At 55.9% G+C, this 24,374-nt stretch overlaps 6 protein-coding genes across 6 annotated transcripts; 3 read left to right on the forward strand and 3 right to left on the reverse strand.

The window, feature by feature from the left end:
• Positions 1-560: 560 nt before the first annotated feature.
• TRIREDRAFT_22879 (uncharacterized protein) lies at positions 561-2,294 on the forward strand (the record flags this gene model as incomplete). The annotated part of the gene is made up of 2 exons (XM_006967306.1): positions 561-761; positions 870-2,294. The coding sequence occupies 2 exons, from the start codon at positions 561-563 to the stop codon at positions 2,175-2,177; spliced, it is 1,509 nt and encodes a 502-aa protein (XP_006967368.1). The 3' UTR covers positions 2,178-2,294.
• A 715-nt stretch (positions 2,295-3,009) lies between these two features.
• TRIREDRAFT_65750 (uncharacterized protein) lies at positions 3,010-5,367 on the reverse strand (the record flags this gene model as incomplete). Its single annotated transcript, XM_006967436.1, has 1 exon — positions 3,010-5,367. The coding sequence occupies one exon, from the start codon at positions 5,365-5,367 to the stop codon at positions 3,010-3,012; it is 2,358 nt and encodes a 785-aa protein (XP_006967498.1).
• Positions 5,368-12,120: 6,753 nt separating this feature from the next.
• On the reverse strand, positions 12,121-13,665 carry cdc42 (cell division control protein). Its single transcript, XM_006967437.1, has 4 exons — positions 13,492-13,665; positions 12,992-13,111; positions 12,343-12,721; positions 12,121-12,240 (listed from the first exon to the last, which is right to left on the reverse strand). The coding sequence occupies exons 1-4, from the start codon at positions 13,509-13,511 to the stop codon at positions 12,175-12,177; spliced, it is 585 nt and encodes a 194-aa protein (XP_006967499.1). The 5' UTR covers positions 13,512-13,665; the 3' UTR covers positions 12,121-12,174.
• A 4,060-nt stretch (positions 13,666-17,725) lies between these two features.
• Positions 17,726-18,430, forward strand: TRIREDRAFT_109708 (uncharacterized protein; the record flags this gene model as incomplete). The annotated part of the gene is made up of 1 exon (XM_006967333.1): positions 17,726-18,430. The coding sequence occupies one exon, from the start codon at positions 17,726-17,728 to the stop codon at positions 18,428-18,430; it is 705 nt and encodes a 234-aa protein (XP_006967395.1).
• A 147-nt stretch (positions 18,431-18,577) lies between these two features.
• TRIREDRAFT_80105 (uncharacterized protein) lies at positions 18,578-20,621 on the reverse strand (the record flags this gene model as incomplete). Its single annotated transcript, XM_006967438.1, has 3 exons — positions 20,212-20,621; positions 19,854-20,160; positions 18,578-19,795 (listed from the first exon to the last, which is right to left on the reverse strand). The coding sequence occupies exons 1-3, from the start codon at positions 20,601-20,603 to the stop codon at positions 18,578-18,580; spliced, it is 1,917 nt and encodes a 638-aa protein (XP_006967500.1). The 5' UTR covers positions 20,604-20,621.
• Positions 20,622-21,503: 882 nt separating this feature from the next.
• On the forward strand, positions 21,504-24,142 carry TRIREDRAFT_65880 (uncharacterized protein; the record flags this gene model as incomplete). The annotated part of the gene is made up of 6 exons (XM_006967334.1): positions 21,504-21,962; positions 22,028-22,180; positions 22,234-22,372; positions 22,408-22,499; positions 22,599-22,745; positions 22,811-24,142. Coding segments are annotated over 6 exons (2,322 nt in total), but the record flags the coding sequence as incomplete, so codon positions are not given.
• Between the last annotated feature and the right edge of the window lie 232 nt (positions 24,143-24,374).

A 24,374-nucleotide genomic window follows, 5' to 3' on the forward strand; every position in this document is an offset into this window, starting at 1 on the left:
TCAACAGCCATAAAGCCAGTGTCCTCACTTCAACTGTTTAGAGACTGACAAGGTATAAACCAAAAGCTTTTCCGTCATTCATGTTCCTTAAACATCCCAATCCCCATGTCAAATCTCATGTAAACCATGTCACATCAAATACACACACACATCTGTCAAGCCCAAGAACAAAGCCCCTTCCCCTCACACTCCGCAATGTTCCCCCCCATTTTCCACCACCACAAACCAAAGCCTCGGTAATGGAGTGAACCGCCCAATTGGGATCCAGTCTTTGAACCACCGTAGACAGCTCCAGAGCTTGGGCGAGCTTCTTACCTTAGTGCTCTGCTCAGTGACCAGACGTTGACACTAGCACACGTCATAACCGTCAAACTACTACCACTATGAACTCAGCCTCCTGGCCCAACCTCGCAACTCCAGCTTGAGCGTCCATCATCACCAACCTCAGCCTCAAGCCTCAACATTGACTTCTGCCATAACATAGACAACCCCCATCCCTCTATCTATCCATCCATCACAACACCAACAATCCCGTCCCTCTCTGCCCATCCAATGCCATCATGACAACCCTCATCCCCCGCCCCCCCTACTCCGACGCCGAGCTCGCCTCGCTCTACCCTCCCTCCCTCCACCTCCAGCAAGTCCAGATCCTCCTCCGCCACGGCGAGCGCACCCCCGTGAGCGCCCGCTTCGCCAACACCGGCCTCGCCGCCTACTGGCCCTACTGCTCCGCCGTCAGCCGCTTCCGCTCCGCCGTCCTCGTCCCCCCCGGCCCCGATCCCTCCTCATCCTCCTCCTCATCACCGCCACAACAACAACCATCATCATCATCATCATCATCATCATCATCATCCCCATCCTTCTCCGAGCTCCAATGGCGCCGCCGCCTCGAGTCCTTCGGCCCCAATGACGCCGCCGTCCCCGCCACCGGCCCCGACGGCTCCCTCGACAACCTCTGCGACCTGGGCATGCTCACCGACCGCGGCCGCGAGACCACGCACGCCCTCGGCGTCCGCCTGCGCAGGCTCTACGTCGACCACCTCGGCTTCCTGCCCGCCAGCATCAAGGACGCCTCCTCCTTCATGTACCTCCGCGCGACGCCCATCCCCCGCGCCCTCGAGTCCATGCAGCAGGCCTTCCTCGGGCTCTACCCGCCGCACACGCGCGACCCGGATTTCCCCCCGCTCACCGTCGTCTCGCGCTACTCGCCCGAGGAGACGCTCTTCCCCAACGACATGCACTGCCGCCGCTTCGCCCAGCTGTCGCGCGCCTTTGCCCAGAGGGCCGCCGAGCGCTGGAACGACTCGGACGAGATGCGCCTCCTCACGGCCAGGCTCGGCCGCTTCATGCCCGACGACAGCCCCCAAGTCGCCGTCGACTCCAAGCCTCGCCTCAGCGGCATCATGGACACGGTCAACTCCACCCTCGCCCACGGCCCGGCAACGCGCCTCCCGCGCGACTTTTACGACCCAAAAGTCCGCCAGATCATGGAAAAGGTCTCCGTGGACGAGTGGTTCGCCGGCTACGGCGAGAGCCGCGAATACCGCGCCCTCGGCATCGGCGCCCTGCTCGGCGACGTCGTTGCCAGGATGGTCGCCAGCGCAGAGCGCAACGTCCCTCCCCCGGACACCGAATTCGTCCACCCGCTCGGTCAGCAGCGCTCTTCTTCTACTGAGAATGACGATGCGACGATTCGCTTCGGCTTGAGTGGGTGCCACGACACCACCCTCGCCGGTGTCCTCGCCAGCCTCGGCGCATACAACACCGAGTCCTGGCCCCCCTTTACAAGCCACATCGCCATCGAACTCTTTCGCTCCTCCGACAAGCCCCCAGCAAGCTCAACACCACCATCATCATCATGGTGGCCCTCCTTCCTATCTCCCAACAAGCAATACCAGCCATCATCCATCTACCGCAAGCCAACTCCCCAGCTCACGCCCGCCGAAAGGGAAAGCCTAGAGGGCTACTACGTGCGCCTCCGGTACAACGACGAGCCCGTCACCATTCCCGGGTGTAAGCCCCAGGGGAAGCACTTGCCCGGTCAAGAGTCCTTTTGTACGCTTGCTGCCTTCAAGAGCATCGTTGACAAGTTTACGCCCAGGGACTGGCAGGCCGAGTGCCGGGCGAATATCAAGAAGGCGGCCTTTCCGGAGGTCAAGGAGCCTGCTGGGTATTGATGATGTGACGCAAGTATGTATGTACTAGCTATCTGATTCGGCAGTGAGCCTGCTCTGGCAGTGTCTTGGGTATCGATGCTTCCAATGAGTGAGTTGAGCGAGCTTGTCTCATGGACAATCTAGAAGAGTCAAAAGTAAAAGGACAAACATTTAGAGATTTAAGATGAAAATTCAAAACTGACATTCACGCAACGAGCCATCACATGGTCTTATTCAATGTATTAGTCGAACCCGACCCGCTACAAAAAAAAAAAATCCATAACGACATTACCTTACATGCAGATAATCCTCCTCCTCCTCCTGTCTATACACCGTACCAAACACTTGGCCAGCCCCGCGCAGACTTCATCACCAGGGCGTGACCACACATCCTCCCTCTCTCTCTCCCCCTTATTCAGAGGCTAACTCGCTTGCGGAGCTCCCTCTCATCAGTCTCCAGGGCCCCAATGTATGCATCTTACTGGACAAGGCCCATCAATCGCCAAGGTTCGCTAGGGGCGGAATCTCGCAGCATCGTCTCCTTCTTCTTTGCGTTTCAAAAGGGTGGGGGAATATAATCTCAGGGGAATCGGGAAAGTGTTGAGAAGAAAAAAAAAGATTCTGAACATGGTACACCGAAGAGAGTAATTATGAAATATTGGTGACAGAAAATAAATGAAGAAAAACGGAATATGTTAGGAATGAGGTATTCATAAACAGGAATTAAGGGATGAGGCGGAAAGACTCCAAAAGCAATTACAACAAATTAGGTAAACCCTTTCCCCGTAAACCCCCCAACTCTGTTCATATGCGTGACATGTCCTTCCGGGGGCGGACTGCGGCCTTGTTTCCTCTAGTTGGCCACTTCCTCTTCCACCCAGCCGTTCAGGCCTCCCTGGATGGCCAGGCCATAGCCAGAGGCTCCCATGCCGCCGAAGCTGGCCTGGTAATGATGGCCGCGCCTCTCGCCGTGGCTGCCGTTGCTCTCAGAGGGGCTGATGCCTCCGTTCTCGAACCCGGGCGCAAGGACCGGAAGGCTGACGGCACGGCTGTGCTGACCGCGACCGCTGCCGGGGGCCAGCAGGCCGCCAATGGTAGTGGCGTTGGACATGGAGCCGTTCATGGGGTAGCCGTTGGAGATGCTGGCTGACTGGCCGTGGCCGCCAATGGGGCCCTGCTGAGGAACGTCCATGGACAGGTCGTTGGACTGCGCCGTGTTGAACAGAATGTTCTGCTGCACGGACATCTGCTGCTGCTGCTGCTGTTGCTGCTGAGCCTGCTGCTGGATGTGGTTCAAGTACATGGTCAGCGGGTTGCTGGAGGCGTTGAACATGGCCGCCGTCGGCTGTGGCGTGTTGCCGTTGGAGGGCGAGTTGCCGTTCTGCGAGCCGTTCGGGGCCGGCGATGAGACGCCGTCGCCGCGCGGGGACGAGTTCTGCTGGACCTGGCGAGGGGCGTTGCCGCATCGATCCTTGCCAAAGTTGACCTTGAACTTCTTGTACTCCTCCTTGCCGCGGATGGCCTCAATGGCCTTGATGGCGTTGGCAATGTTGGTGAAGTTGACAAACGCGCAGCTCTTCTCGCGCAGGGCATTGACCAGCTCAATCTCGCCGTACTCGGCAAAGTCCTGGCGCAGCCGCTCCTCCGTCCACGTCTCGTCAAGGTTGCCAATGTAGACGTTGCGCGAGGCTCCGCCGCTGACGGCGAGGGCGATGGCGGGCGGCAGAGCGCCAGAGTGCTTGCCCCAGCCAATCTTGAGGCGCCGGTTGTGGATCATCAGGCCCTGCAGGTTGCTGAGGGCGTAGAAGGAGGCGGCGGCCGTGGGGTCGATGAAGGTCACGAAGCAGATGTGCTTGTCGGGGATGTAGCGGATGTGGTGCAGCAGACCGCCGCGGACCACGTTGCAAATCTCCTCAATGGTCGTCTCGGGATGGATGTTGCCCAGGTAGATGGTCCGGTTGCCGAGGTTGTTCATGCCGCCGGCGCTCGTGGCAACGGCCGCGGCCGCCACCGACTGCTGGGCGAGGGCGTTGGAGATGAGGTCGCGGTCGGCGCCGGTGAGCATGTGCGCGTAGCCGGGGGCAATGCCCAGGTACTGGGCGGCGTTCTGCTGCTGCGTCTTGGACACGTAGGCGCATCGGTCCTTGCCGTAGTAGACGCGGCGAGGAGCTTGCCACTTGGCCTCCTGAGGCAGCTGGGTCACGGCCTTGATGGCATTGGCAATGGACAGGTAGTGGATAAAGGCAATGCCCTTTTCGCGGACAATCTTGATGGTGTCAATGGGGCCAAACTTGCCGAGATCCTCGCGCAGCTCCTCGTCGGTGATTTCCTCGGGCAGGTTGCCCAGGTAGACGTTGCGGGACGCGCCAGACTGCTGGACAGCCAGCGCAACCGACGTCGGCACCTGAGACGGCTTGCCCCAGCCGACCTTGATGTCCTGGCCCTTGATACACAGCTTCTTCAGGATGGCGTCGGAGTGGAAGTGGGTGGCGGAGCTGGCGTCCAAGAAGGAGATGAAGGCGCAGTTCTTGTCGGGCAGCAGGCGGACGGACTCGATCTGGCCACTCCTGACGTGGCCCAGGATCTCTTCGGCGCTGGTGTCCGGGGGGATGTTGCCGAGATAGACGGTTCGGCTGGTGCCGGTGACGACGCCGGCGCCCATGGAAACGGGGGAGCCGGGCTGCATCGAGCTCTGCATGTTGAAGCCGGTGGGCGACTGGGGAGGGAAGAACTGGGGCGCTCCGTAGGTCGAGGGAGACACCAGGGCCTGGTAGGACTGGGGAGACATGCTGGGCTGCACGGGGCTCGAGAGGCCGCCATTGTGCTGCTGGCCGTTGGCCTGCTGATGCTGCGTCTGCTGGAAGCCAGACAGGCCCTGGAACTGAGGGCTGCCAAAGGCGGCAGGGCTGCCGGGCTGAAAGGGGCTGCCGAGGAGCAGCTGCGAGGGGAGCAGAGGGGTGAACTGCATGTCGAACGCGGTTCCCGGGGTCATGTCATGGCCGCTGGCCTGGTTCTGGTTCATGTTCTGCGTGTTGAGCGAGGGGATGTTGGCGCGGCGAGGATGGCGGTCAGCGAAGCCCGAGATGTTGGAGGTGAAGGCGCCGTGGGAGAAGCCCGTATCGCTGTTGGAGGGCTTGGAGGCATGGCCGAAACGCGTGCCATTGGCGCCGTTGTGCGCGCCCTGGCCAGCAGATCCGTTGAGGTCCTGCATCCCGAGGAGGTGAGGGGGGACGAGAGAGTCCCGCCCAGCGTGACCGAGAACAGCCGTTTTGAGAGATTTCAACGTGCCCGGAAGAGGCACGAAACGCTAGCACCGGGGGGAATTCGAGCAACCGGTCGTTGACGGAAGCCCAATTGCAGATGGCTCGAGAAGAATCGGCTCTTGGTCCGGAGAGATCAAACGATGCGTCTCTTACCAGAAGGGTTCACGAGAATTGCGCCGCACAAATCAGGCTGCTGTACTGCAGGGGAAGAAAAGGGGCTCGGCGGGTGGATGAAGGTAAGATATGTATGCAAAGTGACTGTTTCTTGCGTTCGAATCGAAGCGGAATATGAACTAGAAGGCAAATCGAATGCTCAATATCCAAGAAGAAGAAAAGGTCGCGACTATTAAAACGGCAATATGCAAGCTCCTAGCGGCATGAAGACGAGGCGAAGAGGCGGCCCAAGCAGTAGCGAAGTGACGGCCGGTGGACGTAGCGAGACGACGCGGTAGGAGGACAATACCGGTACTAGTACGAAGGGCCTCGAGGAGTGTCGGTGAGCGAGGGCGTCAAGGCTAAACGGACGTAACAGACAAAGGCCGCAGGGGAGGCGAGGCGCTCGGGATGCGAAGAAGCGGACAGGTCGAGGAACGATGTGACGAACGACGGGCAGAACAAGTCGTCGCGGCGGTTCTATCGCAAGCAGCGAGAGTCCTATATCGACGGCGGACAGCAGAAAGGCTGGTCGGGACCCAATTGGCGCTCCAACAACTGCGATTGACAACCTGGACAGTCCGGTCGAGTCGATCCAGCTGGGGAAACGACGCGGTGGATTTGCTGGAGCAGTCTAGGGCCTGGCGCAAGCTAGATTGCAGTCTCACGATCGGGGAGGGCCAGGGGGGAAACAAGGGGAGAAGAAGAAAGAAGAAGAATGGGAGGAAGAGGAGTAAGAGCTGAGCTGAAGGAGAGAAGAGAGAGGCAACGACGGGCAAATGAAGACCAAGAGAAGGAGGAATAAGGGATGAGGAAAACAACGGGCCACCGGCGAAGCGTGCTCGTAGGGACCAGCGGCAGTTTTTTTCTGGAGCAGCGCAACGCGGACAAGGGACAAGGGACGAGGGACCAGGGGGGGAGGCTTGTGGAGGAGAGGAAAGATGCACTAAAGAAAGAGAGAGAGAGAGAGAGAGAGAGCAGCGGGAGCTCGTACAGTAAAGTACAGTACAGGGGGACAAGGACAGACACACGAGCGAAAAGAGAGTGAGAGGCGAGAGGCGCAGGAGGTGGGAGAGAGAGAGGATGAGGAAGCGAAAAGAGAGCGACGAACAGCGGCCAGGGGGCGGTTTAGTCGCGCTGCTAGGGCAAAGTACCGGTACCTGCACCGGGGCGGGCGCGATGGGGCAGAGTACCTGTGGCGCGTACGGGCAGGCAGTCGCGACAGCAGGTACTGCGGAGGCGCTCTAGCCCGAACGGGGCGCCTTGGGGCATGTACCTGGAGCTTCGAGATGTACCTGTTCCTGTTCCTGTTCCTGTTCGTGTGCCGGACTTTGAGATGACTGGAGACGACTGCAGCTTGCGGACTGCAAGTTTGCCATCCAATGGTGGTACGTACACAGGAGCAGCAGAGAGCAGAGAGGTTCCCGTGTGTATGTACAGACACAAATATGGACACGCTGACCCGTGGCCGAAGTCACCGTACTTGCGAACAAAGTAGATACAGCGGTATTACGGTGAGGATTACAGCTCGTACGACTCAGGTACAGGGACAGATACGAACGTGCAATTGCCCATCAGCGGTCACCGTTCCCTTCCGATAGTTGTCGGGTAGTACCTAGGTACCTTAAGTAGGTACCTTATCCTCTGCCCATCAGAGGTAACGGTACAGATGCGAAGAGCAGTACGGCAGCACGGGTACTCGTACCTGGTACCTGGCTGCTTAGCCCTCTTCCTCTCTCTCTCTCTCCCCCCCATCAATGGACAGGACAGATGGACAATCGCCCAAAGGAGACGGGAGGGGATGGGCGACGGAATTGGCGTGCGGTGGTATTAGTTTAATGACCCGGCGCAGGGGTTGCAGCCTGCTGCTGGCGCTACTGCGCTGGAAGAGGGCCTGAGGGCCTGGCGCGCGGTTTAGGGGCTGCAGTGGCGTGCAGTGCCTTTTGAGAACGAGAACGAGTGCCTGGCCGGTCGACAGGGGGGGCGGGGGGTTTATTAACGAGTCGATGGCCGGTGGATGGAGGTGCTGCTCATCAAATCTCATTGGAGAGGGGGACACAATTGCGAACCGGAGCCCTTTTGGGGGTTCTTGCTTGGAGATGGGGGAGAGAGAGAGATGGAGCGGACCCCGTTGAGGCGCACAGGTACCTCCGTGGCTGTGATTTCATGGAAGGAGTACATGTACTCGTACAGTGAATCTCAATCGCTGCAACCGGCGTTCTTTCAGCCAGTGTTTCTTTTCCATTAGTGCGGTGGGGCGCGGGCATGTCGCCTTTGTCTTCTGTCTCTTCATTTTCTTTGCCTTTTTGGCTGATGTCGTCGGGGAAAAAAGGGACCTGGACCTGGACCTGGACTTGGATCTGGACCCTTTGTCGGACTCGAACATGGTTGAGGTAGTAGTTGGTATGTACCTTTACCTCCAAGGTTACCTTATATCGGCTGTAGAAGGTACCTACACTCGCGATGATAAGGTAAGGTAGGCGGTACCTTACATGAGATCGAAGTACATAATGGCAACACCCAGCCGAGACGAGAACCTTCAACTCAAAGTCGAACAACGGCACAAGCATCATCCGTACGCGTACCTGTAAGGTACTTGTCCAGCCGGATGCGGTCTCTCATAAACGCGGTTAGAATGATCAAGTATCAGTACCAGTACTACTAATGTACATGTACGATATGTGCAGGCTCCAACTGCTGTCAGACGGGGGTAAAGGAACCATTGGAGGAGCGGGCAGCGGGAATGGCATCAGACAAGATCATCCGTCAACACACTCGTCAAATTGCAGGAACCTCATTCATGTCGTTGACCTGCATGGTGCAAACTCTAACGTCCCGTGGCTGGTCTAGCAGGTGTTGACATGCGTACAATACCTTGCAGTACCTGTGCCGAAGCCGTCAAACGTGCCAGCAGAACGTGTCAAGCATGTGGCTGACATGCCAGCCTGTATCATCAGTACATACATACCTTATGAGGTATCATGGCCTGCGTTAGCCCAGGTCTGGAAGCAGTGATAATACGGGATCCAGTGAAAGGGGTGACTATCACGATCCAAGTCGGCGATCCAGCATTCTGACGGTGCTGGGAGCTGTGCTTAAAGATGGCCGTCTGCTGTAGTACTATCGTACATTCATCAACAAAAGGCAATGCACCGCAGCCAATGAGATCTCGAGGGATGCCTCCTTTTTCCGGGCGGCGAGCATAATAAAGTCTCGACCCTTCCCAATGCTACCTTCTCGCTGGAGCAAAAGGGGGCAGAGGGAAGCTCGAGCTGATCTTGGCAGCATGACGACCATCCCCTGCCACGTCAACTGCTGTATGTAGATACAATCTTCAACGGAACAAAAGAAATCAAGGGCCAAGGGAAGAAGCGGCAGACTAGAAAAAAAAAAAAAAAAAAGAATCGTGACCGGTCAATTTGGCGTCAGTTTTCTTCACCATCCTAGGTAGCCTCATCGAAGAAGAAACGCCAAACCACCTACTGCCAATGATATCCTCACCGCCACGCGCTTCGTCTCTCACCTGCAGCCGTGGCCGCTTCCGTGCTCCAACGTCAACCGCGTCCTGCTTGCGAATTGGATTCTCCCCATTTTGCCGCCCTCATGCAGGACACGCCCGCCCGCCCCCCCATGGTCATTTTTTTCTTCATCCCGTGAACCGTCGACAATGCGACTGCTATCACGTATCTGGTGGTGGTGTGCTATATTCGGTTCAATGTTGGCAATAATGAGACTCTGTCAAATTACATGGACAAATTGGGCTTCAGCTCTTGGTCTAGATTCGAGTTGTTAATCCTCGCAGTTGCTCGTGCTATTACCGAGTCCCAATCCGTAGCTCGGTGTCATTTTCATCACTATTTCGAGGAGCTCACAATGCGCCAGTGGCGGGAGACTTGGGCACAGGGTTGATGTTCCATGCCAAGTGTGCAGCTTGATTGCACTGCTCCTGGACTATGGGACAAACGACAAAAGCCACAAGTTCGCAAACATCACATGCCATCTCCACGAACAGGCCCTTGAATCGCAAGTGAAACCGACAAACCCCCCCCCCCAAGGACCGGGGACGGCGAAACGCACGACGGCAGGATCGGGGAAGCGTCCGGCCATGCCCATTTATGCCGCCAACTTGACGATACTACTGCTAATACTTGCCTGTCCATCGTATCTCCAAAGCCTCCAGTCGCAAACACTTGTCTCGGACAAGAAGATTGTCGGGGCCTTTCGTTCTAGTTCGTGCAACAATGGGTGGGCCATTCCATGTTATTTATAGAAGACAAGAGAGAGACGATACATGCGAAGATTCAAGGGTTTTGACACCTAAAGCACATACAAACAGCAAACAAGAGCAAAAGAAAAAAAGAAAGCAAGAAAGAACAAAGAAACGACGTGCCATTTGTCTGCCCCATCCAACACACCTCCGTGATAATAAATAATGCGATGCCCTCCCAAGTCCTTCCGCAACGCAAGGCTTTAGCTGCTTTAAGCGGGTGGTGGCGTATTACAGCAAACTCCGCATTATGATTGCTGGTACCTTGCATAGGTAGCCGCTCAGCCAGCCCTCCAATACGAGACAATGGGTTTGATTACAACCGCAACTTTGTATTGATGGGAGGACACACACACACACAGTCCTTCCTACTAGTATTACTACCTTGTTCCAGTCAGCCATGGACGGGGTGGAGGATTCGCTGGCAATGGAGCATCATGTACACAGAGGGGAGCACTCTGCATCTTCGAAGGATCCCTACCTACCTAAGAAGGATGAAGTCAACGATGCATCTACTTCAGCTATCATGGCCCAGAGCACGAGAATACAAGAAGGATTTAGTACCAAAATGGAGGCAAAATGCGTCTACGACATAAGTTTCATTCAAAGACTATGCACAACGTACATTAGGCATTATGTGCTTTCTAAATGAGTATCAGATCAACCATTCCTCTCAAATCAAAACTTGTAACTATTTTACAATTCTTCAACTTGCTTCCTGCTATTCGCTGAATTCGCATCTCAAAAGCCTGCAATGATGGGCTTCAATATGAGAAACAAGCCATGGGGAGTTTGACACGAGTAACGGCGCTCCCCCATTCAAAAAAGTTGACATCGACTATCTACCTATATCAATAAGCTTTCTTGGAAGGAATAAGAGTAACCGTTTACATGTGTTGATGCGGTATCTTCTCGACATGAATCTCAAACCCACCATCCCTCAACGAGCACTTCCCATCAGGGTGAACAACCGCCATATGCCACCGGTCAGAGAAACCCTCTTCAATACCCTCGTCATCAAATAGCCTAAGACTACGATTCCCCTCTGAACTTGACAATCGTGATAACTCTTCGGCTTCGCGTTCAGCTACGGCACCAAAGGCCCTCTTGACTTCTTTCTTCTCGAGCGTCCGCGTCATCCATGACTCAGCTCTAGGTGAAGACGAACCAAGGCAAGCATCAAGGCTAATCCCTCAACCCATACATAACCTACGAACCAAGAAGAATAGCCAAGGAAAAAGTAGAGAGAGAGAGAGAGAGAGAGAGAGAGAGAGAGAGAGAGAGAGAGAGAGAGAGAGAGAGAGAGTACAACTCACATTCTCCCCCGTTTCCGCCCCAGCTCAGTCAGCTCTTCCTCGATCCATTCCCTCTCGCCTTGCTTCTCAGGGCTTCAAATTAAGAAAAAACTAGTTATATTTCTGCAAAGACCAAGCCAATCTGTTCATGCAAAGCAATGAGAACCGGAGAGTGCTGCTAACCAGCCATCTTTAGTCGAGCCAATACGCTACAATTCCGCTTCATGTCACCCTCTACGCCCTCTCCCCTAATTCGACGTCGTTCTCATTGAATGAAAGCATCAGACAGACAGGCTTGGAAAACGGCGGTAGCTGGTTACATGATTATTCAGCGATTGCTGTCCAGATCAGCCTTGTGCTTGACACATCTCACGTCGAATGAATGACCAAGCCTGGAAAATTCTCATCCCAAGCCAAGGTCTCCTCGCGAGTCACAGTCAAGAAACCGTGCACAAGATCGAAATGGGCATAACAAAAGGTCCGGTCAATTGAACTGCACTCCAAATCGCCAAACTTTCCTATCGAAACATGCCGGTCTGCATTTTATACGTTCCCTGGCCCAAAATGTAGAGAGAAAAACGAGGATAGACGGCGACGTAGATCCGGCCTCTCGTCGCGAGGCCATCGTGCAAGAAATGACGGAGAGAGACACCACGCTCAAAGACTGCCCAACGGAAACGAAAGGCAGGCTGCAGCTGGGAAGCCCTCTCTCTCTCTCTCTCACCAACTACCCTCTTCGTGCCTCCATCGGGGACGACGTCTTGCTGCTGCCATGATCAGGCACGAGGGAAATCCGTAGCACGCCTTCCTTGGCGGAAACAAGTCAACCACACCTCTCCCCTAGCTGCCAGTGATATCAACCCGTCGTGGGTAGGCAAAGCCCAGACTCTCCAAGTCTATCCGCCCCTGTCCAGGCACAACCACCAGTCATCTCCAAGTGAACCTCTTCCGTGTATCCAGAACCCAGGCTGTCTGGTCAACTGACCACCGAGCGAAAACAATGGCAATATCCTATGACGCAATTTCCTGAGACTCGTGGTTTATAGAATGAGGCACTTGTGGGATTTCTTCTTGGGGGCCGGTGGTTCCAATGCAGCGACTATGGCCTGGAAGCGAAATGGTCAGTGGCAATCCTTCATCAGACACGTCCTCTTATTCGTCTTCTCCTTGTGTCGTCCAGTGTCCCTCTCAGGCTCCATCAAACATACCTCATCAAACACGTCCTTGAGCTTGTACTGAGTCAACGCGCTGCATTCGACATATTTCACCGCGCCCAGGTCTTTGGCCATGCGCTCGCCGTCCTCGCGGCGGACGGGGCTCATCTTCTGCTTGGCAAGCTTCTCGCGCACGCTGGGATCATCCCGCAAGTCGACCTGGGTACCGACAATCAGGCATGGGACGCCGGGGCAGTGGTGGTGGACCTCGGGGAACCACTTCTCGCGAACGTTTTCGAACGAGGCGGGCGACGTGACGCTGAAGCAGACGAGGAAGACGTCGGTCTGGGGGTATGAAAGGGGACGCAGTCGGTCATAATCTTCCTGTCCGGCCGTATCGAACAGTCCCAGGGTATAAGGCTCGTCACCGATCCTGTTGAGGGCCAGTCAGCCATTGAGCATTTCTCGGATGGTGTCGTGTGGCTGAACGCAGAGCTTCGCCAAAGGGGGGGGGGGGGGGCCGTTGGAGACCATCGCTTCACCCTCGACAGCGTCTGATTTTGTTTCTTGCAATTCTCCTGAGAGTCGCTCGATGCGCGGCATCACGAGGCGATGCAATTCCATCGATCGAGGGTCGAAATGTCTCATCTTCTCTCGCTCCCTGTCCGTCTCCATATCTCAAAAGGGGGGGAAGGCCACTCACATGACGGTGACGGCATAGTTGTCGAAGACGGTCGGCACATATTCCGAAGGGAACTTGTTGGTGGTGTAGCTGATGAGAAGACAAGTCTTGCCAACGGCACCGTCGCCGACGACAACGCACCTAGAAGCGAATTGCAAGGTTAGCCAGCGAGGAAGAGGCAGCGGGTGGCGGAGATCCGGAGCAGAGGTCGCAGCTTCATTGACCGCCCCTCCCTGTCAGCAGGTCGGAGAGAGGGAGCGAGGGCCATCTGAAACATGCCCAAACGGCCACCTCTAGAGATGCCGACAAGGCAGCCGGTTGGGATGAGTAAAGCGGAGGGGGGGGAGAAGGCGGGAGGAAGGGGGAGCGACGAGGAAGAAGAGGCGGAAGCGACAGCGGGAAGTTCGAAGACAGCAGGCAGCGGGCAACAGGCAGAGGCCGAGGCAGAGGCAGAAGCAGAAGCAGAGGCAAAGGGGACTGGAGATGCAGCAGGGCAGAGGGGCTTGCAGATCGGATCGTACTTGATGGTTGCGACCACCATGGTGGTGCTGCTTGTGCTGATGCGGTTGCTGGACGGAGAGATCTGACGACGGAGGACAAGGTCGAGGCGGAAGAGGCCTTATCGCAGCGCGTGCCGCGGGGGGGAGAGACGAGATGCGAGGACGAGGTTGCGATGCTGCGAATTGAGGCTCTGGAGGTTTGGAGATGCTGGAGATTAATTTGGCGGGAGGCACTGGGAGAAGAATGGCAGCAGGTAGCGGGAGCGGTTAGCGGTTAGCGGTAGTGGTATGGAGTGCAGGTGGTCTGGTCTGGTAGTAGGTAGGTATGGAGGTAGAGGCAGTGGGAGTGGGAGTGGGTGGCCCAGTGGTAACAGGTAATAAGGTAGTGGAGGTAAGGTAAGGTAAGGTATGGAAGGTAGTGACAGCAGCAGAGCAGTCAGTAGCAGCCACTGGCAGTGGAGGTCAGGACAGGCGCAGGTAGACGGCGGTGGTTGGTCGAGGGAGTCGAACTGGAGGCTAGAGGGCGGCCAGTTAGTGAGCAGGTGGATGCGCTGCTGCAGGCGGGCAGGCGGAGAGCCAGAGGCTTATCAGGAGCGCAAGTGGCCTTTGCTGGGAGCTTTGTCACGATTGGGGGGGCGGACGGAAGCGAGTGAGCACTGAGGTGAGCTGCAGGGCAAGGGGACAGACGGGCAGCTTCCAGTGCTGGACCGGTTCCAGGGAGTGTCTGGTGCTAGCAGAAGTCGGGTGCTTTGAGGTGGTAGTAGCACCGAGCAAGTAGGTCAAGGTATCAATAATGGATGCTTATGATGATGCTCCTTTCAGGCCGTGTGCGTGGATGTTTGTGTGTGCAGATAGTACTACTACCTAGATGGATCCATACTGTACATCAAGATACTACTACCTAGTAGTTGCAGCGGGTTCAACAAGTATCCATCGAGGGAGCAGCTTCAAGGCCAGTGGACGGGCACCAATAAACCGAGACAGGCAAACAGTCTAGTAGCAGACTCGGGGCTTTTGGTGCCAATGGAGTGAGAGAGACGCAGACAGAATGTGTGTGTGTGTGTGTGTGTGTGTGTGTGTGTGTGTGTGCGTGTATCTTGTGTGCGCGTGTGCTGGTCAACTGGGGGCAAGCTGGGGGGGGTCAAAGAGGAGAACCGGGAAGCTTTTGGCGGAGCTTGGCCTGGTTTGAGCGCCATGGTCGACGATGGTCGCCTGCTAGCAGCTCCCGTCACCGAGTAACACGCAGCCGTGCTAGTGAGGTACGAGCAGCAGCAAACACGGACAAGATGAAGAGGAGTGCTGTTCTGTCTTGTTCTACATACCAGATACTAACTTAGTGTGTATCTACTGGCAGGATTATTCATCGTTGCATGAGGAAGTGCTAGGTACCAGTTTCGACAAAGAAGCAGACCCAGCCAAAGCCCAGCGGACAACATCCGGACAGAGAGACACGGACCGGCCACAGAGAGAGAGAGGGAGAATGAGAGGCACGGGGATTGGTGATGGGCGCTGCTCGGTGAAGCAGGGTTGATTGGTGGGGATTCCTCCCGACCTGCTCTGCCTGTGTGGGCTGGCTGGACCCCCAAATGCACGTCGATTCGAGTAGGTATGCGCCTCGAAAGGAGTTGAACCATGTGCCCATATACCTACCTAGATAATAGCAAGTAATTGTGCGACCAAACCTACTCGCATGCAGCCGTCCTCCAATGGATCCTGCATCAGGCCGCCGAGCAGCAATTGGATGCGCGCTGCAGCGATGCGCGCAGAAGGGCGGGTGGCTTGTTGAAGGGGGTTGGGGGGTTGGGGTTAAGCATTTCGGATTGGATTGGATTGGATTGAATTGGACTTCGCGGTTGGCAGCAATTGGGGGGGCACTTGAATCCAAAATGCACCCAGGCTAGCAGCACGTTAATTGAGACGGGGCTTGCTCAATGCGCGACAACGGCGGACCGGGAGCCCCAGGGGAGGAAGAGGGGAGGTGGTGAGGAGGAGGAGGAGGAGGAGGGAGAGGCTGGCCAGGAGGAAACGGTCATCCATGGCTGAATTTGTCATTCAAGCGCGATGAATGCAGAGGTTGCACAAAGGGCTGCACCTTTTTCTTTCTTTTGCAGCGTCCCTCTGCTTTGTTTCCTCGAGGCGAGCTGTCACTGCTGTAGACTAGGTAAGTAGTAGGTACCTCAATCGCTACCGCTGGCATCGCACCTCTTTTGGCCCTTTTTCATGCCTCCGTCTCTAGTAGAGTGGCAGTAAGTAATACAGTTGCTGTTGCTGTTTGCAACTCGAGATTATGCCTGCCACCTGTCATCAAGCATAAGCCATCATCTCACAACTGCCGTATGCGCTCAGAAATCGGCTTTGCATGGTACCAGCTACCAGGAAGCACCTCAGCGAGTGGAGCGTTGTTTGCATGCGGTGTTGATGGCAGCTGTCAAAGTCGGAGAGAGACGAGCGCTCTTCAATTGCCGACTCCCTTCCAAGACCGAAATGACGTATGTATTTTTGAATTCCTTTCATAGTATTACAAGAAAATCTGATATCTACCAGCCTTGATGATTTTCATTGCCTGGGACTCGTTCTTGAGCAGCCAAATGAGAAAGACGTCCTTCAATTCCTCACGAAGCGCATTATGCTAGCACCGCCCTTCCCCTCAAGGCCGTACAGAACCGGACAAGGAGAAGGCAAAGAATAGAAAAGGACGTGCTGTTTTTACAACGACCAGCCCTTCCTCCCTATCGAATGACGATGCCTCTTGTCTTTCCTTGTCTTCTCGTTAGACCCTTGATGCGTCTGCTTGTCTACACAGCGCACGTGAGCTGTCTCCTTAACGAGACGCACTTCAAGGTTGTCTCTTTTCTCCTAGCGAGCGTGCTGTTCCGCCTTGGCATGGGTCGGAATCATCTCTTTCCCCCCCTTCACATCCCTGTCTCGATCTGCGAGTACTGGCCTGACACTTGAGCGAGTCGTGGGAGCTCGAGGACCAAGTACAGCGGACTTGTACTCGATCAAGGTCTGTGGTATTAATTGAAGTGCGACAGTTGAGGCTTAGGCCGTGGGCATTGTCCCTTTGGACAGATGCGAAACACGCCTATTCAGATATGATTGTTTCATCAAGTCACGAACCCATTCAGTGATGGTGTCTTACCCTCGTTAGATACTTCTCAGGAAGCTTCTCTTCGGCGGTTACTTCATAATTGAAGGAGACGTAGAGGTAGATTTGCAGTTGCAATAGCACTCGACAGAGCGCCTAGCCGCCCAGTGAGTAAATGTATGCACCTGACCACAAGATTGCCTGTCGTGCGACTCTGCATATGCACATTGCAGCCTCACCGGTTTCGGTGAGGGTCGTCCAAAGCCTTCCAAAAGGGTGGCGGCTTTTTCTTTTTCCTTTCTTTTGGTCTCTTGTTTCTCTTCCATCTCTTGTAATCGTTCTCGGCTCCTTTTCCATGGCTGGTGTAACTTGTCTGGATTCGGGATTTTTGCACACGGGGACAGCTTGATGCATTTGGCCGTGATCCCGCCGCGGCTGCCATGCCATCATAGGCTCTTTGTGTCAGGACCTGTAAGACGTGATTGCTTGGCTTCTGCGCCGTGCGGGTTTGTGCTTTTGGGGGTGGACGAGCGCGCTTGTTTGAGAGAATCGCAGCGGGTTTGATGCAGATGGGAGGGAGTGGCTTGCTTGGCTACCCTGGGATGAAATCTGTACAGCCTGGGCGTTGGCTCACCCCGCTCGACTCATTGTGCATACAGTCCCCAGAAGAACCCGAGAGCTCTCTCGAAAGTGTAGAGACGCGAATGGTTATTGTAAGCGGGTATTCAAAAACACAGGTTGACTGTGTGTTGATAGGCTGCTGTAGGTACCTATCTATGTAGTTGTGCCTCTTCTTGCAAGGTGGCGTGCAATAGTGACTGAGCCTCTGCTAATGCTATATGGTCGTTGCTCTGTCTTATTCTCTCATGCAACCCCGTAAAGAACAATGCGTAAGATGACATGTATTTTCTCCCTTCCCTCGATATTCCCCTCATCAACATATACAGGCATTCAATTGCATGCTCGTAGCCCAGCTCCCAGCAGCAGCACGAAGAGTCGTATCGTAGAAACTCAAGGTCCAATACGAGGGCTCAGCTCATCATCCACCCCCACCATCGACATCCCTCCCACCTCACCTCCATCTCTTGACGTCAAACCAGCCTCACCCCCATCATCACCCTGAACAAAAAAGACACCTACTCCAACAAAACAAAACAGCCACACACCATGGAGCAGCAGCAGCAAGAGCACATCGACTCCCTCCTAGAGCGCTACCTCTCCCTCCTGGACGAATACACCCGTCTGCGACAAGACCTGTCCAAGCTCCAGTCGGGCGTATACCAAAACATTGCCCGGGCAAACTTCGCCGGCGAGCGGGGCATGAGATATGGCCAGGACTATTACGACGAGCGGATGCGCGCGACAAGGGTGCTGCGCATTGACGAGGCTGGGGGAGACGAGGCCGTGCCTAGGTTCATGATTAAGCATTTGATGGCTTCTTCTTCTGGTGCTGCTGCTGCTGATGATGAGGAGGAGGGGGCAAAGGAGGATGAGAAGTCTGAGAGCAAGCCTGAAGGAGGAGACGCAGAGGGCACCACTGCTCAATCAAACTCCGGAACCACTCCTGAGACCAACCAGACAGCTGAGGACCAGAACCAGAATGGAGAAGAGCAGGAAAAGGAAAAGCCAAAGATGAAAAAGACGAGCAGCGACCCTCTGCGCTGGTACGGCCTGCTGGCGCCTCTACCCCTTCGAACCGCCCAGACGCTCTCCATCCAAGCCGTGGAGCAGGTCATCCCGCGCCTCGTCTCAGTGAATGCCGAGATGGAGCACGTCGAAATTGAGATTCGGAGGGCGCGGAAGAAGAGGGCAAAGGCGGCTGCGGTGGCGGACAAGGAGGCTTTGGGAATGGAGGCTGTTGAGGCGAGGTGATGGAGGCGTGATACGAGCGATATGGACATGGAAATACTCGCACTAAAATACTCATTAAGACAGCTCTTCATCGGGTTGAATGTCGAAAGACGTGAGACTTCTTTTTCTTTTTCTTTGGCTCATCCTCAGCAATATTACACTAATTCCTCATGAACCTCTCGACATACTACCCAGTACATTCAATACATCGTCCATCGCCTCCTTCAAGAAGCTGTCCCCCGGAATGCCCGTCCCCAACTGCATTGAGATACCCACCAGCGCACTGATTGTATGCGTGTATCTCTTCCTCATCCCAGGGCTCGCCTTGACCAATAACGCACAGCAAAGCTGGAGGGTCGCAACCTGCAGCTCCAGAACCAAAGGATGAGCCTGCCTCTCACGAAAGACGTCCCACGCCGCGACCGCCGTGACAAGACCCATCCACTCCTCTGGAGTATCGCTGCTGTTTTGCTCCGCCACGGGGAGGAGCACGCGGACAATCTCGAGGCCGCGAGACGCATCGTCCTCGGTGATGGTGGAAGGATCCTGCTGGAGAATGTCGGCCAGGTCCTTGCTGAGCGTTTGCCAGCCGTCGTGTTTCAGGAGAATGGTTCGACCCTTTTCAAAGGCCACGAGGCCTTCCAGAGCGACGAGCGTCGGGGATCGGAAGTCGAGCTTGTCGGACGAGCTGCCGCGATAGAGGTCCATGAACATGTCCGTCAAGCCGGTGGCTTCTTTCCGCAGCATCTCGTTCTCGTCTTCACGTAGCCAGATAGCGAGGGCCCTCACGGCGGAGAGGATGAAGGGATCGTCGTCTGCAAGGGTTTCCAGCGAGTCCCATCTGAGAGTATGATGTGAACCCGTGGATGTTTCCGCCTTGCTGGATCGAGCATCTGGATGCAATCCCATCGCTCCGGTAAACGTGGCATCCCACCGGTCACGGAGGTACTCGATGGTGACTGACATGGTTTCTGAAATGCCCTTGCGCAGCTTGAGGAGGTTGTCTGGCGACATGATGAGGGTCTCAAGAGACTCATCTTCCAACGAGCGGATCAGATGCCCTATGAAGATGCAGATAATGTCAAATGCAGAAGCGAGCCTGCGAGACATGCTTGGGTACTCGGGCTTGTTGAGTTGCTCCAGTAGCAGTGGCGCTGATGAGCGGATGTCGATGAGGAGGAGGTTGACAAAGAGATAGGAAAATGGCGTTTCATCCGTTTTTTCGGCTTTGAAGATCAACTCTGAGGCTTCATTGGGGTACGCCCTGAGAAGTGACGCGGCGGCATTTGTGTAGGCTGACCGGGCTGCCGCGTTTGGCCGACTGATGACCAGGTTCTGGATGAAGTGGACGACCGGGCTGAGCCACTGCGGATTTTGAGGAATAATCTATTATATTGAAGTTTAGAAGGATATCTCGGGTGAATGATGTGTGACGTGAACTTACCGCTGGGTTTGCTTGCCGAAGCAGCAGTCCTAGGAACTCGAGAAACGTCACGGCGTCAGTCCCCTTGAAAGACGAAACCAGTGCCTGCACATTCACATCTATACGGTCAGCCAGATATGACGTGTCGTCCACTACTACCATGGCGTTGAGCCAGGCATGTCGCAGGATATCCATGACAATGGCGCGCGACGGAGCAATTTCAGTAAGGGAGCTCAAGTCTTCCATCTTTACGAGCTCCATGGCGCCCTCCCGAGAGCTGACGAGGGCAAAGAGCAGCAGTAGAAGCATGGTGAGCGTCTCGTCAGACCTATTCAAAGATTAGTGAATTACCCGTGGAAATGAGAGGGGACGCACGAACCCGTATAATGCAGCATTGACAAGCCTGGGGATCCTCTCTGTAAACTTGGGCTGCGAGATGGCCTCTGCAGGCAAGAGAGCAACAAAGGTGTGCAGGACGGACACGGCCAAGTCGAGCATCTCTCTGGATTCCGGCTTGGAGGGATTCGACCCGGTGCGCAAGAGCCGGTCGAGGAACTTGGCCGGGATGCTGTCCCATAACGCCTGAAGAGCTTCATGGTTCTGCCGGATCTCGGGGGAATTGTCGAGGACGGATTTGAGCAGGGCTAGGCCGACGAATCGCTGCGTGTCGTCTTGCGACTGGAGAAGAGTCTGGATCCTGGCAATGCTTGCTTCATCTTGCTGGGCGGACGATGCTGGAGCTGCTTCCGGGTTGACGGTTGGCGAGTCCATCTGGGTTGCCGAGGCTTGGATTTCTTTTGTGGGTGAGGTGATGATGACGATGAGCTACTGTTGGGATATGATCTTAGCAGGTTTTGTTGATTATCCAAGCAGTTTTAAGTATGTGTTTGGTGTCGTGGGTTTCAGTAAGTAAAGGAAGAGAGAGTGAACCAATCGAGATACCAGTCCTTTGCAAGTGTTTTTCTTGTGAGATTCCCAGTTGACAACGGAAGTTGAGCTGATGTCGAACGAGATCTCCATTCGATCAATGAATGACTTCACTCATTGCTGCTGCACTGTGCAAAGTACTAGAAAGACGCCCCCAGCTCAACTGTAAGACCACCAACCAGCGCCCCTCCAGCCAATCACCGACGCTTCCAGATCCCTCCCTTGCCTTCTGCTGGCTCCCACTTCCAGCTGCTTCGGCCTTGTTCCCACCAGATTCGCAGCGGAAGATGGGATAGAAGTTGGCGCATCATGTCTGGAGCCCAGCGCGAGCACTTGCCCTCAGCCTCGTCTTCGTCCCAGACTCCAGTCATTGTCACGCCAGCCTCGTCCGACGAGCTCGACCTCCTCGACGACCACAACCACAACCACAACTACAACCACGATGCGAACGACGTCGATGCGAGCCCCGATCATGACATCCTCGACGACGACCCGATCCACGGCGACCTGAGCGCGCCGCTGTCCTTCAAGCGCAAGCAGAAGCCCGCGCTGCTGTCCTCCAACCCGCTGCGCGTCTTTTCCACCCTGACCGGCTCCTCCTCCTCCTCCTCTGCCGCCGCAGCATCGCCGCCTCGAGTCGCGCACCAGCGCCCGCCCAAGCACCAGCAGTCTGCCTCTCTAGGCTCCATCGCCAGCCTCTCCGGGTCGCTGCGCGAACAGATCTTTGGCAGCGCAACACCCGCCACCTCAAAGGATGGCCTGGCCAACGACTGGTACGCCGAGGGGCCCGGGCGGCGAGTCGGGTACGAAGACCTGACGGCCATCGACTGGATCTTTGAGTACACAAAAGAGCGCCAACGCCTGCGCGTCCTGGCGTCGAGCTCGGGCGGTGGCATCATCGGCTATGTGCGACACCTGCTGGACGCCAGCCAGGTCTGGATCGTGCTGCTGCTGACGGGCCTCGCCGTGGGCGTCATTGCGGCGCTCATCGACGTCACGACCGACTGGCTGGGCGACATCAAGCTGGGCTTTTGCACCAGCGGGCCCGAAGGAGGGCACTTCTACCTGAACAAGAACTTCTGCTGCTACGGATACGATCAGGGCTCTAAATGTGCGGGATGGAGGTTCTGGAGCGAGGCTCTGGGCGTCCACTCGGCGGGGGGCAAGTGGTTCATCGAGTACTTTTTCTTCTTGGCCTTTGGCGTATGTGGCATTCTTGTGTCGTGTTTGCTGCATGGCATGCATATGCTGACCCGATATCTGCACAGGTCCTTTTCGCATACTGTGCGGCGTTGCTGGTGCAGGAATACGCCATCTATGCCAAGCACAGCGGTATCCCCGAGATCAAGACCGTCTTGGGAGGATTCGTCATTCGCAAGTTTCTTGGTCCCTGGACGTTGGTGACAAAGCCTTTTGGCTTGGTAAGATGCGTTACTATCCTGCTGTGTGGATGAACAGAAACTCACTCGCATAGGTCCTTGCTGTGTCTTCGGGCATGTGGCTGGGAAAGGAGGGCCCTCTGGTCCATGTAGCGTGTTGCTGCGCAAACCTCTTCATCAAGATATTCCCTAACATCAACAACAACGAAGGCAAGCAAAGAAACAGAATCCAGCGTTTAATGTCCTATCCGCTAACATCACTGCGACAGCTCGTAAGCGAGAGGTCCTCTCAGCAGCGGCCGCATCAGGCATCTCTGTCGCGTTTGGAGCCCCTATCGGAGGGGTGCTCTTCAGTCTGGAGGTATGAAGGCTGTCGTTTCCATAAGCAACGAAACGGTCGCCATTCTGACTTCTTGTTCAGCAAATCTCCTACTTCTTCCCAGACAAGACCATGTGGCAGAGCTTCGTCTGTGCCATGGCCGCCGCCGTTACTCTCCAAGCCTTTGACCCCTTTCGGTCAGGCAAGCTCGTCATGTACCAGACAAAGTATAGCCATGACTGGCAGGGCTTTGAGATTTTGCCCTATGCCCTCCTTGGCATCATCGGGGTAAAGCAGCGTTTCCCGTCATCTTGCGTACGTCCTCATTTTTTACTGACAGTGATATTAATCAGGGCGTCTACGGCGGCCTCTTCATCAAAGCCAACATGGACGTTGCGCGATGGAAAAAGGCCAAGTCCTGGCTCCCCAGTCCCATCACCCAGGTCCTTGCCGTGGCCTTCCTCACTGCTCTCGTCAACTACCCCAACCATTACATGAAGTTTCAAACCTCCGACCTCGTGTCTGCCCTCTTCACCGAGTGTTCCCAGAACCTCGACGATCAGATCGGCCTATGCAAAACTGGCGCCGCATCTGCCGGCACCATTGTCCTCCTCGTCTTTGCCGCCCTCGTCGGCTTCTTCCTCGCCACAATCACGTTCGGACTGCAAATCCCCGCTGGCATCATCCTTCCCTCCATGGCCATTGGCGCCCTTGTCGGCCGCGCCATGGGCATCCTGATGGAGATCTGGGTCGACAACGCGCGCGGCTTCTTCCTCTTCAAAACCTGCGCCCCCGACGTCCCCTGCGTCACCCCCGCGACCTATGCCATCGTCGGGGCCTCCGCCGCCCTGGCCGGCGTCACGCGCATGACCGTGTCCATCGTCGTCATCATGTTCGAGCTCACCGGCGCCCTGACGTACGTCCTGCCCATCATGGTGGCCGTCATGATCTCCAAGTGGGTGGGCGACGCCTTTTCGCGCCGCGGCATCTACGAGTCCTGGATCCACCTCAACGAGTACCCCTTCCTCGACAACAGCGAGGAGGTGGCCATCCCCGACGTCCCCGTCGCCGACATCATGACGCGCATCGAGGACCTCGTCGTCCTCACCGCCACCGGCCACACCATGGCCTCCCTCGCCAGCATCCTCGAGATGCACCCCTACCGCGGCTTCCCCGTCATCTCCGACCCCCGCGAGGCCATCCTGCTCGGATACATTTCCCGCGCCGAGCTGAGCTACAGCCTCAAGACGGCGTCCCAGGCGCCGCGCAGCCTGCCGCCCGAGACCACAGAGGCGTACTTTTCGCATCAGCCGCTCGCCGACCCGCGGACCTCGTTGGACCTAAGGCCGTGGATGGATCAGACGCCGCTGACGCTGCCCTCGCGCACGCCTCTGCACCTCGTCGTGTCGTACTTCCAGAAGCTCGGGCTGCGATACATGCTCTTCACCGATCGGGGCGTCTTGCAGGGCCTGCTTACCAAAAAGGACATCTGGTATGTCCTCAATGGGGCGGACGAGACGAGGCGCACGACGGGGCTTTCTGCTCCGGGGGGAAGCGGATCGGGGGCTGCTGCTAGGAGGGGGCAGGAGAGCGGGATTATGGAACGCGGCGGAGAGGAGGAGCAGAGGGGGTTGTTGAGGCCTGGGGATGATGCGGATGATACGGATAGGGGGTCAATATTATAGAGGGATGAATGGGGGAGTTGAAGTTTGCTTGTTTTTTTTTTTTTTTTTTTTGATTCTAGATTTCGTAGAGATGGATTTTTCTTGAGATTATCCAGGGCTTCAACACTCTCTGCTTTGTTGAACGCGCCACATTGCTCCAAACATATTGCACGTAATCAGCGACAGACAGCATGCGAGAGTTGTCTTCCCAGAGCCATTATCGGCAGACTTTCATAAAGCGCACCTCGTAAAT

The sequence above is a fragment of the Trichoderma reesei genome, assembly GCF_000167675.1.
Source record: "Trichoderma reesei QM6a unplaced genomic scaffold TRIREscaffold_17, whole genome shotgun sequence".
Lineage (NCBI taxonomy): Eukaryota > Fungi > Ascomycota > Sordariomycetes > Hypocreales > Hypocreaceae > Trichoderma > Trichoderma reesei.